This window comes from Chelonia mydas, chromosome 8, assembly GCF_015237465.2.
Source record: "Chelonia mydas isolate rCheMyd1 chromosome 8, rCheMyd1.pri.v2, whole genome shotgun sequence".
Classification (NCBI taxonomy): Eukaryota; Metazoa; Chordata; order Testudines; family Cheloniidae; genus Chelonia; species Chelonia mydas.
In genome coordinates this window covers 106,459,943-106,476,333 of record NC_057854.1, presented here as the reverse complement: position 1 = coordinate 106,476,333, position 16,391 = coordinate 106,459,943, and the positions used below count along the sequence as shown (strand labels likewise).

At 45.7% G+C, this 16,391-nt stretch overlaps 1 protein-coding gene across 1 annotated transcript; it reads left to right on the top strand.

Annotated features, from left to right (window-relative positions):
• Positions 1-40: 40 nt before the first annotated feature.
• On the top strand, positions 41-16,278 carry FAM183A (family with sequence similarity 183 member A). The gene is made up of 4 exons (XM_007061505.4): positions 41-282; positions 1,666-1,725; positions 13,556-13,659; positions 15,986-16,278. Exons 1-4 carry the CDS (start codon positions 150-152, stop codon positions 16,094-16,096), a joined length of 408 nt encoding a protein of 135 aa, XP_007061567.2. The 5' UTR covers positions 41-149; the 3' UTR covers positions 16,097-16,278.
• Positions 16,279-16,391: the final 113 nt, after the last annotated feature.

The following is a 16,391-nucleotide window of genomic DNA, read 5'->3' as shown; positions in this document are numbered from 1 at the left end:
GTGGTCTGAACCGTACCAATCAGCGAGTCCTCTGCGTCTGACCAAGGATTGGGGGCGAAGCGCCGTTGCTAGGAAACAAGAATGAAACAAACGTAGTCGCTGAGAATTCTCCGCGCTGCGCTCCCAGCTTCCCGGGAGCGGGGCCGGCCATGGCGGCGCGGGGCCGCGAGAAGGAGCCGCCCGACCTGGTGCATCAGAACCAGATTTTCTGCGAGACCGTCCGGAAGGAGCTGCGGTGCCAGAAACTGCACACGGAGTACGGGGTCAACCCCCTCAAACGGGGTGAGGCGGGAGAAAGCGGCCTACCCGCTGAAACAGAGTGAGACCGGATGGGGGAGTACAAATCCCCTTTGAGAAGGGAGGCAAGGGGGCCACCCCCTCAAACGAGGCGAGACGGGAGGGGGATGCAAGGGGGCCACCCCCTTCAAATGGGGTGAGAAGGGAGGGGGGAGGCAAGGGGGCAAGATGTAGGAGGGCCATGACAGAGTACGGGATTGACTCCACCAAGTGGATCGGGGGGCCGGGGGGGGCCAGTCTGCTCTCTTGGGGTAAGACAGTGCTTGGTGAACATGGCCGACTCACTCAGACACGAGAGACAGGGCCCAGGGTATGGCTAACTTGAAGTTGTGAGGCAGCCCACGTGGCCAGTTTAAGATTGGGGTATATGGGAGCAGGTCTGGAACTGGCAGTGGTGGCCTGGGGTCACAAAACTGGGGCAAGATGGGATGGAGGCCCTAGACAGAAGGTCCTCCCTATCCGCTGGCCAGGCTCCAGTTTCCGACCCTCCTATTCACAGTCATGTAATATCCTTGTGGCAACTACAGCAATTGTTGACATGCATAAGTAGTGCGTGACTCTTGTGTTTGTGGAGGCTGGGTGCAAGTGCCAGAAGCTCCCTAGAAGTGTGAGGGTGCCTGGACCGTGGCCCTGCCTCCTGCCCCACCCGCATGTCTCCACCTCCTCCCATGGAGAGGCGCAAGCAGCAGGTGCGGGGGGGGGGGCAGGGGGGGCGAGCGCAGGGCCTCAGGGCGAAGAGGCCCCATGGGAGCAGGGCTTCGGGGCAGCATGTGGGCGGGGTCATAGTCAGAGCACCAATGGCTCCCCCACTTCTCTGGAGCTTCCAGAGGCAGTGCTCCAAAGGCAGTGGGTCACTGCTCCTCCAAGGGGAGGTGCACTGCGTCTGGCATTTCTTGCCCCGTTTGGAGAGGCTTAGTCTCCCCAAGCCTCTTATACCCACTGCCCATACTGACATGGGAAAGTAATGTTTGGATTTGTATATGTGTTGGGGTTTAAATGCTATTTAGCAGCTAGAAACAAGGAGGAACTAGCCCCATGTAGTCAGCCAGAACTCTGTGCTCTTCCAGCAAGTGGCCTGCAGGTCACAGTTTAGGAACCTGACAAATCGGTGGATGAACTCTGCTCTCTGCTCACAAACACCTAGTGCCAGGGTCCCGTGGTGCCAAAGCTGATTCCCTTCAGTTCCCAGGAGCAATCAAGTGACGACATTAACCAGTGCTCCTTTTCCAATCTGTAGTCTCTCTTCTCCTTAACAGCCTAAGTGAGCTGGCAGGAGGCAGGATAGGGGGAGCTAGTGCTTTACCTGAAACTGCCTGTAATATTGATTCCATAATACCAACTCACCTGCATCATCACATTTCTCCCCAGTTCACACTATCACCAGGAAGCCAATGTCTTGGCATGATAACATAGAAGAGCCTGCGGATGGTAAGTAGCCTCTGATCAGCTGTTAAGATAATTAGATAAGGAAGTAATTATCAGATAAATGAGACAGATTAGAAATCATTTCCATTTTGTAAAATAAAATAAAGCATGTATGTGAAAAAAATTGAACTTTATTGGGCAGTTAAAAAAAGACTCCTGAAAAAGATTAGAAACACTGGAAATGCAAGGTGGTAGCTGCACAGCAACTATGAACAAGACAGAAAAGGAGTACTTGTGGCAACTTAGAGACTAACAAATTTATTTCATAGAATCATAGAATATCAGGGTTGGAAGGGACCTCAGGAGGTCATCTAGTCCAACCCCCTGCTCAAAGCAGGACCAATCCGAAACTAAATCATCCCAGCCAGGGCTTTTTCAAGCCTGACCTTAAAAATATCTAAGAAAGGAGATTCCACCACCTCCCTAGGTAACGCATTCCAGTGTTTCACCACCCTCCTAGTGAAAAAGTTTTTCCTAATATCCAACCTAAACCTCCCCCACTGCAACTTGAGACCATTACTCCTTGTTCTGTCATCAGCTACCACTGAGAACAGTCTAGATCCATCCTCTTTGGAACCCCCTTTCAGGTAGTTGAAAGCAGCTATCAAATCCCCCCTCATTCTTCTCTTCCGCAGACTAAACAATCCCAGTTCTCTGAGCCTCTCCTCATAAGTCATGTGTTCCAGTCCCCTAATCATTTTTGTTGCCCTCCGCTGGACTCTTTCCAATTTTTCCACATCCTTCTTGTAGTGTGGGGCCCAAAACTGGACACAGTACTCCAGATGAGGCCTCACCAATGTCGAATAGAGGGGAACGATCACGTTCCTCGATCTGCTGGCAATGCCCCTACCTATACATCCCAAAATGCATTGGCCTTCTTGGCAACAAGGGCACACTGTTGACTCATATCCAGCTTCTTGTCCACTGTAACCCCTAGGTCCTTTTCTGCAGAACTGCTGCCGAGCCATTTGGTCCCTAGTCTATAGCGGTGCATGGGATTCTTCCGTCCAAAGTGCAGGACTCTGCACTTGTGCTTGTTGAACCTCATTTGATTTCTTTTGGCCCAATCCTCTAATTTGTCTAGGGCCTTCTGTATCCTATCCCTACCCTCCAGCATATCTACCTCTCCTCTCAGTTTAGTGTCACTGCAAACTTGCTGAGAGTGCAATCCACACCATCTTCCAGATCATTTATGAAGATATTGAACAAAACCGGCCCCAGGACCGACCCTTGGGGCACTCCACTTGATACCAGCTGCCAACTAGACATGGAGCCATTGATCACTACCTGTTGAGCCCGACAATCTAGCCAACTTTCTATCCACCTTATAGTCCATTCATCCAGCCCATACTTCTTTAACTTGCTGGCAAGAATATTGTGGGAGACCGTGTCAAAAGCTACATGTATCCGATGAAGTGAGCTGTAGCTCACGAAAGCTTATGCTCAAATAAATTTGTTAGTCTCTAAGGTGCCACAAGTCCTCCTTTTCTTTTTGCGGCTACAGACTAACACGGCTGCTACTCTGAAACCCTATGAACAAGACAGTGTACCTATAACAATTCTTATTTTCCAGCTGGATTAACTGGAAAGGATAATGTTGCATAACATTTTAGTGCCTTGAGGAGGTGGGGATGGGAAGAGTGTATGACCCAGGCCCCAGGACAAAGGAATTATCCAAGCAGTATCATAGCTCCTAATGTGTGGGCCTTTGGATATTTTACCCCCAAATAGTTTAGCACAGGAGTGGGAAAACTATGGCCCGCGGGCTGCTTCTGGCCCGTGAGACACTTTTATCCGGCCCTCAAGCTCCCACTGGGGAGCGGGGTCAGGGGCTTGTTCCACCCACTGGGGAGCAGGGTTGGAGGCTTGCCCCTCTTCACTTGCACGGCACTCCCCAGCCCCTGACTCACAATTCCCTTGATGAGCATCATCTTCTGGCACGCAGAGCCACACTGCGACGGTGCAACTTCACTGTGCTGTTTCTGGGATCAGAACACCCCCCCACACACACGGCAGCGCACCCAGTCCCCTCCTGGTCTCCTACGGCCCCACCCTCGAGAGCCTCGAAACCACCCAGGGGCTACACCCGTCCCAGCTAGAATGCCTCCACCTGTGGCGGTACCTGGTGCTCCTGCATTGGTGTCACTGCCAGCAGGGCCCCTAGGAGCCCCTAGGAGCCCCCTTAGAGCCCCCCTCTCCCCACCTCGGTAACATCCCTTATAGAGCCCTCCCATGCTACACCCCATACAGTCCCCCTCCCCCACCAGGCATTCATGGCCTGCCATACAATATCCATACCCAGATGCGGCCCTCAGGCCAAAACGTTTGCCTGCCCCTGGTTTAGAACATCTGAGTTGTCTAAGGAGCTCATGATGTCTTGGTGAACTTTCTGATGCACCTCTCTGTCTTTAAGAGCCCAGCAGACATGAGACAAGTGTCACAACTCCCTTTATTTTTTTTCCATATAGTGCTGCCTTTGAGAAGTTTGAACTTCAGAGACTAAGGAGGGCACCCCAGGGCCTTGAGTCAGCAGAGGGAAAGCACCAGCTGGGAAGGCCTGTGGAGAAGGCCAGTCTTTAGGCAAGCGGTGCTGGGAAAGCAGGAAGACAGATCCTCAGAGAGGAGAGGCTGTGCCTAGGTTGGGACTGGGGTGAAAGAAATTAATTATTAAAGAGAGGAAGAGGAACTGGGCCCAGTTGAAACAGGGATGATGACTTTGAAGGTTTGAGTTTTCTTTGGAAAGACTTTCTTTTGAAAGATATAATAAATTGGACCTAAGAAGCGGGAATGTTTTGAATAGCTGGCCTGTGTTGACATTTTTAAAGGGAGACCAAATTAAGGTGAAACTGAGGCAGGCCTCAGCAGAGCCACATTTGGCCAGGAGAGGTGTATCTTTTGGCAGACTTGCTAACCTCAGACTTTCCACATGTACATATAACACAGCTAACGATTGCACATAGATGGGAATGTTGCTGAGGTCAGTATCAAGGTATAGCTTTAAAATGCCAGTCAGAGAAATTTGGTGGGTATGTTGTTACTGTATAACTTAATCAATGCTGATAGTCAAAATTCTTATTTGGGTGAACTAGATTGACAAAAAGAAAAGGAGTACTTGTGGCACCTTAGAGACTAACAAATTTATTTGAGCATAAGCTTTTGTGAGCTACAGCTCACTTCATCGGACGCATTCAGTGGAAAACACAGTGGGGAGATTTATATACACATAAATAGCATGTGATTAGTCTGTCAAAGCCTATGCACAAGGGTACAGAATTAAGATGTTTATATGCAACTAACTGCTATATCCTGACTTGATTGCTTAACTATGTATGTGGTAATGTTTAACATTTTTTATGGACTAATTATTATTCATAGATTCTAAGGCCAGAAGGGACCACTGTGATAATTTATTCTGAACTCCTGTATAAGGCAGGAATAATTTCTAGAGCAGGTCTTTTCGAAAAACAGCCAATCTTGATTTGAAAATTGTCAGTGATGGAAAATCCTTCGACCCTTGGTAAATTGTTCCAATGGTTAATTTCTCTGTCTGTCAAAAATCCTTCTTTCCATCTGAATTTGTCTAGTTTCAACTGGAAGCCTGGCAGAATGGTCTCACTTGCTTGTGAGTTACCCTGCAGAGAATGCATTCCTCCCCTAAGCCTTTGGGGGAGCAAAATTCAGAAAATTAGACAGAGTAAGGCTCTCAATTTAAGTTCAGGCTTAACATTCCTAAAGCTAATACACTGAATTGATTACACTGCATATGGGCAGAGAGCACAAGAGGCTTCACAGCCAGCCACAACTCACAGGACACATGTGACTTAAGGGCAAATGTTGTGACCACTGAACCTGAGCAACACACAGCCACTGTAAATCCAAATCCACCCTTGGGCAGACATCAGAAATAAAAACATGCTTTTGGGGAGGGGTGGGAGGGAGGGGAGCTGTGTGGGAAAGAATGTAATGAAATTCAGAAGGTGATCAAACTATTTTTGAAAAGACGACAAATTACACATGCATATGCTTGGAGCAGAGGGGTGGGAAAGAACAGGGGCTTGGAGCCCAACTGAGGAAAATGTGGATTAAAGGGAAGGGAATAAAGGGCAGGAGGGGAAGGAGTTGAAGGCTCAGGTAAAGGGTGTGTGTAAGGCAGCGATGAAGGATGACATGGTGGTAGGACATGTGAGAGAGATTGAAGCAGGGAGCACCTGTCAGCCCTACATTCTCCCCTCCTGTGTGTGTACTGGGGGCTGGAGGGGCAGTTCACGTATCTTAGAGCTATTTGTTTCAGGCTGCATTCATCTCCATGGTGTACTTTAGAAATAACACCCTCTATGGCATGAAAACGCGCACAATAGACAAGCTCCAAGATGATGGGCAACTTCACACCTCTCCAAACCTCATATGCTGCAGATGGATGTGTAGAGCCCCTTCCATCTGTCTTTCCTTTTTAAAAAAAAGAGAAGAAAAAGTGCCCCACATCAGCATTATCCTGTGCTAGGGATCTGGATACAGCAGCAGTTGCTGATGATTAATTTTATACAATACTATAGCAGTGCACCACCTCTTCTATAGTTAAGGTTACAGAATGCTTTGTTTTTAAAGGATGACTTTTCCAAGTGCTCTAAAATCCACCTTTAAATGGACTGTCTTGAAATTTGCTATGCCTCATAGGAGTATAATGTAGGGTTAGTGGTCCAAACTGGGGATTGGTATTCCCAAGGTATTCCCAAGATAAAGCCCCCTGAAAAAAGCATTTCATAGTGCACAGATTCTTGGAACTTTGAAGTTTGAAACCCTACTCTGGACAAAGAAATCTGAGAATGAACTGTAAACATTCTGGTAAAGTCCTCTCTGTCAAATGGTTTTTTTGTTTGTTTGTTTGTTTTAATGTTGGAGACATGTAATCTTAGTATAGCATATAATTCAGAACGTGCTTTAACTATTCCTGAAAAGAAAATAAATTACACATGTGAATGCTTGCTGGGAAGGGAAGGTGATTAGGTGTGGGAAGAGTAGCCTGGAATAGGGGGAGAGGACTTTGGGTCTGTGTTGAGGGATGGGGATATTATGGAGATAGGTGATAGGGGAGAGAAAAGAGGTTGCGGAACTCAAGGAAGAAGGAGTGGGAAAAAGGGGAAGATAGAAAGGATTGGGCAATGTGAGGAGTAGCAGAGGAAGTTGGGGCGGGGGTTAGGGAGTGGCTTGTTAGCTCTGAATTCTCCCCTTCCATGGGTGCTGAGATCTAGGGGAGCCTTATCCCTCTGCAAAGATCTGAGCTCCTCTCCCTGGCCTCTGTGTCCTGGGATCTGGGGAGCCCTGTCCCTCTTGCTGTGTCCAAGTTCCCCACCCTGCCCCTCCACGGGAGCTGGGATATGAGGGGCCCTTCCCTCAGCAGGTGTCCGAGCCCCATCTTACTTAACATGTGAGCTGGGATCTGGGGACGGAGCCTGAAGGTAATGCAGATTTAAACATCTGAAATGCAGGAAGTGAATAGTTAAGGTACACATCAAGTTTCCGAAATTGTATGGAGAGCTGGTTAGGGGAGGCTGAACCCCTGCCCCTGACTGCCCCATCCAACCCCCCGTCTCTTTCCTGACTGCCCCCCTGGGGCCCTACCCCCAATCAACCCCCTTGTTCCTTGGCCTTTGACCGCCCCACCCCCTATCCACACCCCTGCCCCCTGACCACCATTCCAAGCTCCCCTGCCCTCTATCCAACCCCCCCTGCTCCCTGCCTCCTTACTGCGCTGCCTGGAGCACTGGTGGCTGGTGGCGCTACAGAGCACCAGGACAGGCAGCTGTGCTGCCTGGCTGGAGCCAGCCACACCACCGCGCAGCCCAGAGTGCAGGGTTGGGCTGCAGCTCTTCAGCTGCATTGCCCAGCAAGAGCTTGCATCCCCGTCGCCCAGTGCATTGCGCTGGTGGCACAGAGAGCTGAGGCTGTGGGGGAGAGGAATAGCAAGGGGAGGGGCCAGGGGCTAGCCTTCCAGGCCAGGAGCTCAGGGGCCGGGCAGGAGGGTCCTGTGGGCCGGATGTGGCCCACAGGCCATAGTTTGCCCACCTCTGTGCTAAATCTAGTGCCGGTGGATCAGTCTCAGAGTGTCGATCCCCGCTGTAGTGTAGACCTGCTCTAAGAGATAACAAGATATATCCAAAGTGTCTATGGGTTTATTTACAAGGTTGCTCTGCTGTGTAAAGCCAGGATTCTAGCCTCTCTTTTGAACTTGACACAAACTGTTCACTTCCAATATCAGTTAACAAAGAAGCCTCCTTTAAGCTATCCACACTGGATTTTTCCAAAGCAAATTCAGTGGATTCATTTTCATTTGAAAGACTTTGGCCATTAAGCACTAACACACTTTTCTTAGTAAAAACAATGAGGAGTCTTGTGGCACCTTAAAGACTAACAAATTTATTAGAGCATAAGTTTCATGGGCTATGACCCACTTCTTCAGATGTATGGAGTGAAAATTACAGTAGGCAGGCATAAATATACAGCACAAGAAAAGATGAGACTTGCCTTACCAAATGGGGGGGGGGTCAATGATTCAATCAGGGTGGATGTGTCCCATTCCCAACAGTTGACAAGAAGGTGTGAATGTCAGAGTAAAAATTACTTTTTGTAGTTTCAGAGTAACAGCCGTGTTAGTCTGTATTCGCAAAAAGAAAAGGAGTACTTGTGGCACCTTAGAGACTAACCAATTTATTTGAGCATAAGCTTTCGTGAGCTACAGCTCACTTCATCGGATGCATACTGTGGAAACGTTTCCACAGTATGCATCCGATGAAGTGAGCTGTAGCTCACGAAAGCTTATGCTCAAATAAATTGGTTAGTCTCTAAGATGCCACAAGTACTCCTTTACTTTTTGTAGCGCTAACTATGCCAATTCCATCAGGGTTGCAAGGTATTTACATGCCAGATATGCTAAACATTCATGCTTCGACCTCCATTTCAGGGGACATGCTTTCATGCTGATGACAGATTCTGCTCAATAACGGTCCAAAGCAGTCCAGACTGACTCATATTCATTTTCATCATCTGAGTCAGATGCCACCAAGCAGAAGGCTCATTTTCTTTTTTTGGTGGTTCTGTAGTTTCTGCATCAGAGTGTTGCTTTTTTAAGTCTTCTGACAGCATGTTCCACACCTCGTCCCTCTCAGATTTTGGAAGGCACTTCAGATTCTTAAACCTTGGGTCCAGTGCTGTAGCTATCTTTAGAAATCTCATATTGGTACCTTCTTTGCATTTTGTCAGACCTGCAGTGATTGTTCTTAAATTGAACAACATATGCTTGGTTGTCATCCGAGACCATATGGCAGAATGCGGGTAAAACGATGGAGCAGGAGACATAATTCTCCCTCAAGGAGTTTAGTCACAAATTTAATTAAAAACACACTTTTTTTAATGACAGTCATGCATGGAAGCATGTTCTCTGGAAGGGTGGTTGAAGCATGAAAGGGCATACAAATGTTTAGCATATCTGGCATGTAAATACCTTGCAACGGGAGCTACAACAGTGCTATGCAAACGCTGGTTCACGCTTTCAGGTGACATTGTAAATAAGAGGTGGGCAGCGTTATTCCCTGTAAATGTGAACAAACTTATTGGTCTTAGGGAGTAAATAGGACTTAGACTGAATGGACTTGTAGGCGCTAAAGTTTTACATTGCTTTATTTTTTAGTGCGGTTATGTAGATTTTTTTTTTTTTAAAACATTTGTAAGTTTCACTTTCACGATAAAGAGATTGCACTACAGTACTTGCAGGAGGTGAATTGAAAAATACGATCTTTTATCTTTACAGTACAACTATTTGTAATAAAATATAGTGAGCCCTGTATACTTTATTCTATGTTGTAATTGAAATCAATATATTTGAAAATGTAGAAAACATCCAAACTATTAATAGAATATCATTTATTTAAACAATGCAATAAAAACTGATCAATTTTTTAATCTTGCGATTAATCATGATTAATTTTTTAATTGTTTGACAGCCCTAATTTGAGCCCATTGCTTCTTGTCCTGCCCTCTGTGGCAAAACAGAATAACTTTTCTCTCTCTTTTTTATGGCACCGTTTCAAGTATTTGAAGACTGCTATCATGTTGTGTCATAAATATAAAGGGAAGGGTAACAACCTTTATGTATGCAATAATATAAAAGCCCTTCAATTAACTTAGTTGGCACCTGACCAGAAGGATCAATGGGGAAAGAAGATACTTTCAAATCTGGGGGGGAGGCTTTGTTTTTGTGCTCTGTGTGTGTTCTCTCCGAGACAGACCAAGCAAGTAATGTAGCTCCTACCGAACTGATACTTACTATTGCTGTAATATTAGATGTAACAGCAAGGAATGCATTAGATTATCTTTTGTTTTAGCTTGTGAATTTTCCCTGTGCTAAGAGGGAGGTTTATCCCTGTTTTTTGTAACTTTGAAGTTTTGCCTAGGGAGGAATCCTCTGTGTTAAGTCTTATTACCTTGTAAAATTACCTTCCATCTTGATTTACAGAGGTGCTTCTTTTACTTTTTTTTTCCTTTATAATAAAGTTCTGTTTCCTGCACATCCACCAATGTGATATATGCCATCATGTGCCAGCAATGCCCCTCTGCCATGTACATTGGTCAAACTGGACAGTCTCTACGTAAAAGAATAAATGGACACAAATCAGATGTCAAGAATTATAACATTCATAAACCAGTTGGAGAACACTTCAATCTCTCTGGTCACGCAATCAGAGACATGAAGGTCGCTATCTTACAACAAAAAAAACTTCAAATCCAGAGTCCAGCGAGAAACTGCTGAATTGGAATTCATTTGCAAATTGGATACTATTAATTTAGGCTTAAATAGAGACTGGGAGTGGCTAAGTCATTATGCAAGGTAGCCTATTTCCCCTTGTTTTTTCCTCCCCCCCCCCCAGACGTTCTGGTTAAACTTGGATTTATGCTGGAAGTGGCCCATCTTGATTGCCATGCACAGTGTGGGGAGAGTGGTCAGTTTGGATGAGCTATTGCCAGCAGGAGAGTGAGTTTGTGTGTGTGTGTTTGGGGGGGGGGGGGGGGGTGAGAAAACCTGGATTTGTGCTGGAAATGGCCCACCTTGATTATCATGCACATTGTAGGGGGAGTGATTGCCATGCACAGTGTGGGGAGAGTGGTCACTTTGGATGAGCTATTACCAGCAGGAGAGTGAGTTTGTGTGAGTATGGGGGTGGGGGAGTGAGAAAACCTGGATTTGTGCTGGAAATGGCCCACTTTGATTTTCATGCAGGTTGTAGGGAGAGTGGTCACTTTGGATAGGCTATTACCAGCAGGAGAGTGAGTTTGTGTGTGTGGTTTTTGAAGGGGGGTGCGGGGGTGAGAGAACCTGGATTTCTGCAGGAAATGGCCCACATTGATTATCATATGCATTGTGAAGACAGTGGTCACTTTGGATGGGCTATTACCAGCAAGAGAGTGAGTTTGTTTGTGGGAGGGCGGAGGGTGAGAAAACCTGGATTTGTGCTGGAAATGGCCCAACTTGATGATCACTTTAGATAAGCTATTACCAGCAGGAGAGTGGGGTGGGAGGAGGCATTGTTTCATGGTGTCTGTGTATAAAATGTCTTGTGCGATTTCCACAGCATGCATCCGATGAAGTGAGCTGTAGCTCACGAAAGCTCATGCTCAAATAAATTGGTTAGTCTCTAAGGTGCCACAAGTCCTCCTTTTCTTTTTGCGAATACAGACTAACACGGCTGTTACTCTGAAACCTTAAGAATCTGATTGGTTTTTAGTGTCCTAAAAACCCAAGGGTCTGGTCTGTGCTCACCTTGTTTACCTATCTGGTTGTTAGATTATTCTCAAGCCTCCCCAGGAAAGGGGGTGAAGGAGTTTGGGGGGAATATTTTGGGGAAACAGAAACTCCAAGTGGTCCTTTTCTTGAATCTTTGTCTAACTCATTTGGTGGTGGTAGCAGTACTCATCCAAAGACAAGGAAGGATTTGTACCTTGGGGAAGTTTTTAACCTAAGCTGGTAGAAATAAGCTTAGGGGGTCTTTCATGCAGGTCCCCTCATCTGTACCCTAGAGTTCAGAGTGGGGAGGGAACCCTGACATGTTGCCCCTTAATCTCCTCTTTTCCAAACTAAACACTCCCAGGTCCTTCAGCCTTTGCTCATATGGCTTGCATTCCATCCTTTTGATCATCTTTGTCAATCGCCTCTGAATCCTTTCCAGTTTCTCTACCTTCTTTCTATACATTGGTGACCAAAATTGGCCATAGTACTCCAGCTGAGGCCTAACCAGTGCCAAATAAAGCATTACTACCACTTCCTGTGACTTGCATGCTTTGCGTCTGTTAATGCAAAAAAAGCAAATGCAATCTAAAACTACAACAGCATTGCATTGACGACTCATGTTGAGGCTGTGATCCACCACAACTCCCAGATCCCTCTCAGCAGTGTTCTCTATTCCTACCTCCAGTTCATTAATAAAGATGTTAAATAACACTGGACCCAGAACAGATGCCTGTGACCTTCTTCCAATCTAAAAATTTCATTGATACTGTTTGTGGTTGCTTTGCCAATTATGTATCCACTTTATGGTAGTTCCGCCAAGCCCCCATTTCTCCAGCTTACTTAACAGAATGTCACGTGGGACTGTGTTAAAAGCCTTGCTAAAGTCTAGGTATATTATGTCCACCGCATTCCCCCATCCACCAAATCAGTTACCCTGTCAAAGAAGCAAATCAAGCTGGTTTGCCATGATTTGTTCTTAGTAAATCCATGCTGGATGCTACCCCTTCATCCTCCAGGTATTCACAAATTGAATGTTTTATACATTGCTCTAGTAGGTTTCCAGGGATCAAGGTCAGGCTGACTGGTCTGTAGTTCCCTGGATCCTCCTTTTTCCCCTTTTGAAGATTAAAACTACGTTAGCCTTTCTCAAGTCTTCCAGGACTTCTCCTGTCATCAATGAGTTTGCAAATATTATTGCAAGCAGCTCTGAGATTTCTTCAGCTAATTCCTTCAGCAGCCTGGGGTGAACAGCATCAGGCCTTGCTGACTTTAATTCATTCATATTAATCAGAAAATCTCTGACATGTTCTTTACTTATCCCGATCTGCATCCTTTCTCCTTTGTTGTCTATGGTAACTTCACTAGTCATCCGGTCATGTTATTTTTTGAGAGAAGAATTAAGCCTCACTTTAGTTAAAGGTGAGTTTTGCACTTTTCAGTCACTATTGCCATCTCCAGGAGGCCAGCCTTGATGACCTCTTGAGGTCCCTTCCAGCCCCACATTTCTATGATTCTAGAACTCTCTATGCACATGCCTTTACACAGAGTGAGAGCAGCCTGGGGAAAAAAAAAAGACACTGGCATACAGGGTCTGTAAGTTTACAAACAGACAAAAGTTAATAGAAGTAGGAACTGGTTTCCTGAAGTCACAGATCAGGAAATAAGAACTGGAATAGTAAGGAACCAGGTTACAAGTAAGTAACTTAAGCAATGTCAATTGGCAGGATAGGGAGGGGTAGCTGGCAGCAGACTGAGTGAGGATAGGGGGCTGTTGTACAGGAGACAAGGATGACAGAATTAGCAAGATGTATGGGTATGTTTGACAAAAACAGTAGATATACCATGATACCTCACAGGGTCATTCACAGAAGCACAGAAACAGAGAGCTGACTTCACTGTTGGCCTCATCTATTTCTTTTAGAGTATGAGCTCCTCAGGATAAGGTTCAAATCTTCCCTTGTGTCATAACACTTAATTATTTGATCTAGTTCCTTTATTTTGGTTTAAAATACTGCCCTCTCCCCATACCTGTTTTTCCCCCCCACAATCCAACAGCCAAGTTTCTGAATCTTATTCACCATGCTGCACTGGAGCCAACCAAGAAATACACAGAGCCCCAGACAGAGAGCCAGGAAATTGGCTGGAACAATACTCCCTTGGTGAGTAGAATCCTGAAACGCTTTATCCAGAGCAGTCGTTCTTAATCTTTACTGCAGCCGGCACCCTTTATCAAAAATCGTATGTTCTTGCACCCCTTATCAAAAATCATTGAAGTAGGTCAGTTCTTTAAACCTAGATATATTTTTTGTTTGGATATTAAATAATTGTTAAAAAATGTATGTTAATAAATACATAGGTTTGATGAAACAAAGTAGTTGTACTTATGTGCCTGTGCTTAATTTGTGTTTTCGATGATTTACCCTCTAAAAAAATCTGGTATGTCTTGCACCCCAGGTTAAGAATCACTGATCTAGAGTATAAAAAGGAGCAGCTCAGTGTAAGCCTTTGAACTCATTTCTCTGGTTGAGGAATAAACCCGGAACAAACTTGAAACAAATATAACCAATGGAACAGAACATCCTGGGAAACAGGAATGGTTGGGAAAGAGCTGAGGTGCTAGTGGGTAGCAAATTGAACATTAATTTTTAGTAGAATATGATGGAGTATACAGTCCAACTCCGAGGCGCCAATTTTCCGAGTTCGGGGTGGCGGGGGGCGCTCAACCCCTGCTCCACCTCAGGCTCCACCCCCCACTCCACCCCCCACAGCGCCTCCTGCACGCTGCTGAACAGCTGATCGCCATGGGCAGGAATCACTGGGAGGACGGGGAAGGAGCTGGTCCACAGAGCTGCTGGTGGATGCTGAGCACCCAGTATTTTTCCCCCCCATGAGTGCTCCACCCCAAAACACGCACAGAGCCCATGCGTATGGCCCAACTGGCATAGGCACTGCAGAGTACAGAGGTGAAGTGATAGTCCCCCTCTCTCAATCTGCTGCAACCATTCCCAGAATATTTGCATTCAGTTCTGCTAACATAAGTATCAGATGCTAATAAAGTTGGCGGGAGTTCACTGAAGAGCAACAACTAATGAAGTGACATTTAATGGGAGATAAGGCTACAAATGTTTGTAGGTAAATGTGGTATGACTGTATCCTTTAGGTAAGTGGGAAGAAAGAATCATGAAACTACTAATAAACTGGAGGTGTATCCCAGTCAGAAAATATAGTCTGATTTATGATAAGGAATCAACATGGAAATACTTGGAGAAGAGATGTAAATTTTGTGACACAAGGGTTTATTAAAAATGTCTGACAAATGATAGTAGTAATCATGACTGATCCAGCAGAGATTTCTGAGGTTCCACTAAAGCAAGAGTGCCTGAAGAATTCTGGTAAATTTCTTGGAAACCACTTAGTTGAGGGAACATAGAACTGATATAATTGTATTTGTTTCAAAATAGAGACAGGATTGCCATAGGTCAATTTCTTAGCGCTCCTTCTACTCAGAGGGGAAAAAAGAGCAGATAGGCAGTCAATGGGGTAGGGTAGAGTGCTTTAGTCTTTCAAAAATTAGCTAGTTCCCAGATGGATAACGCCTGCAAACAGGCTATCACTAAGGGGGTAACAAGGTGTACAGTGTACCAAGGGGAAACAATTTCTGCCTGCAGAGATTTATATAGAGCAAGTCATGACTTGCACTGCCTCCCTGCCAACAGAAACGCTGACCTCTAACCTGCATCCCTGTGCAACTCATCCCTTCTTGCTACTGACTCCTGGCTTGATTGGTAATGTACTTCCAACCAGCCACAAAAAGAAAAAAGTTTAGTCTTTACTCCATAGACCTCCACACATTCCTGATGGCTTTAGTGACATGTTTTTATCCTTTATACCATTAGCTCGGCAACAAACACAGCTAAGGGGTGAGGGATCTCATTCCTGCATCAAACAATTGTTAACTAGTACCAGCTCCAGAAATGTTAATGCTATGGTGTGTCTCGGGTGAGTCAGAGTCACTGGTGACAATGCCTGAGCTAGAAAGAGCCCAGCGTGACTTTCAGGTGGTTGATTGAGGTTGCAGGACTAGCAGCAATGGGCAAGGGGAAAGAAATTACATCTAGAATTGAGCACATCTAAATTGGAGTTAGACACAAACCTAGGAACTCTCAGGACCATTTTTACAAAACCACTTTAGAAGTACAGTTACCAAAAGACAAATGAAGTTTCCTTTATATGAGCACCTGGGTACAGTAGTAATCCAACAGTGAAGATATGATGGACCAATGGCCAGTATGGTAAATCCTATTACTTTTACCTTAGTGGCGATCAGCCAATAACGTGAAATATGAGATTCAGTTACCTTATCAATCATATAGTCATCCAGTCATGCAGCAGTGAATTGCAGCAACTGACTCCTTGCATCTTTGATCTCAAAGAGAACATCTCCTGGAGACACTCCTCACACTTTGACCATTTTCTCTTCCACAGACTAGTGTGGACCGCACTGACCGCAGACTGTACTTCCCATGTCGGAACAGTGAGATCACCAAGTACATGGCTGCCATGTGGCGCCTGAAGGAGCAGAGTGAGAACATGTAGTAGGGTGGTAGTAGCAACATTGCTGTGCTAGGCAGAGTTGTGTGGTGTTGGAGTTTCTAAACAACGTTGCCATCTCTTCATTGCCATGGGTAGATTTCTAAGCAAGGGAGGAGGACGCCCTAGCTGGGCCATACCTCCTGGAAGCTGACAGCTGTTACAGAAATAAACCCATATGAAAGTTCTGCTTTTGTCTCTTATTGTTCTCATCCAAGTGGATGTACTAAAAACCTGCAAAAGGCTTTACCTTTTTGACAGGCTCCAGGCTTGTGACTGTAGCAAAGCCAGTATTTAACAA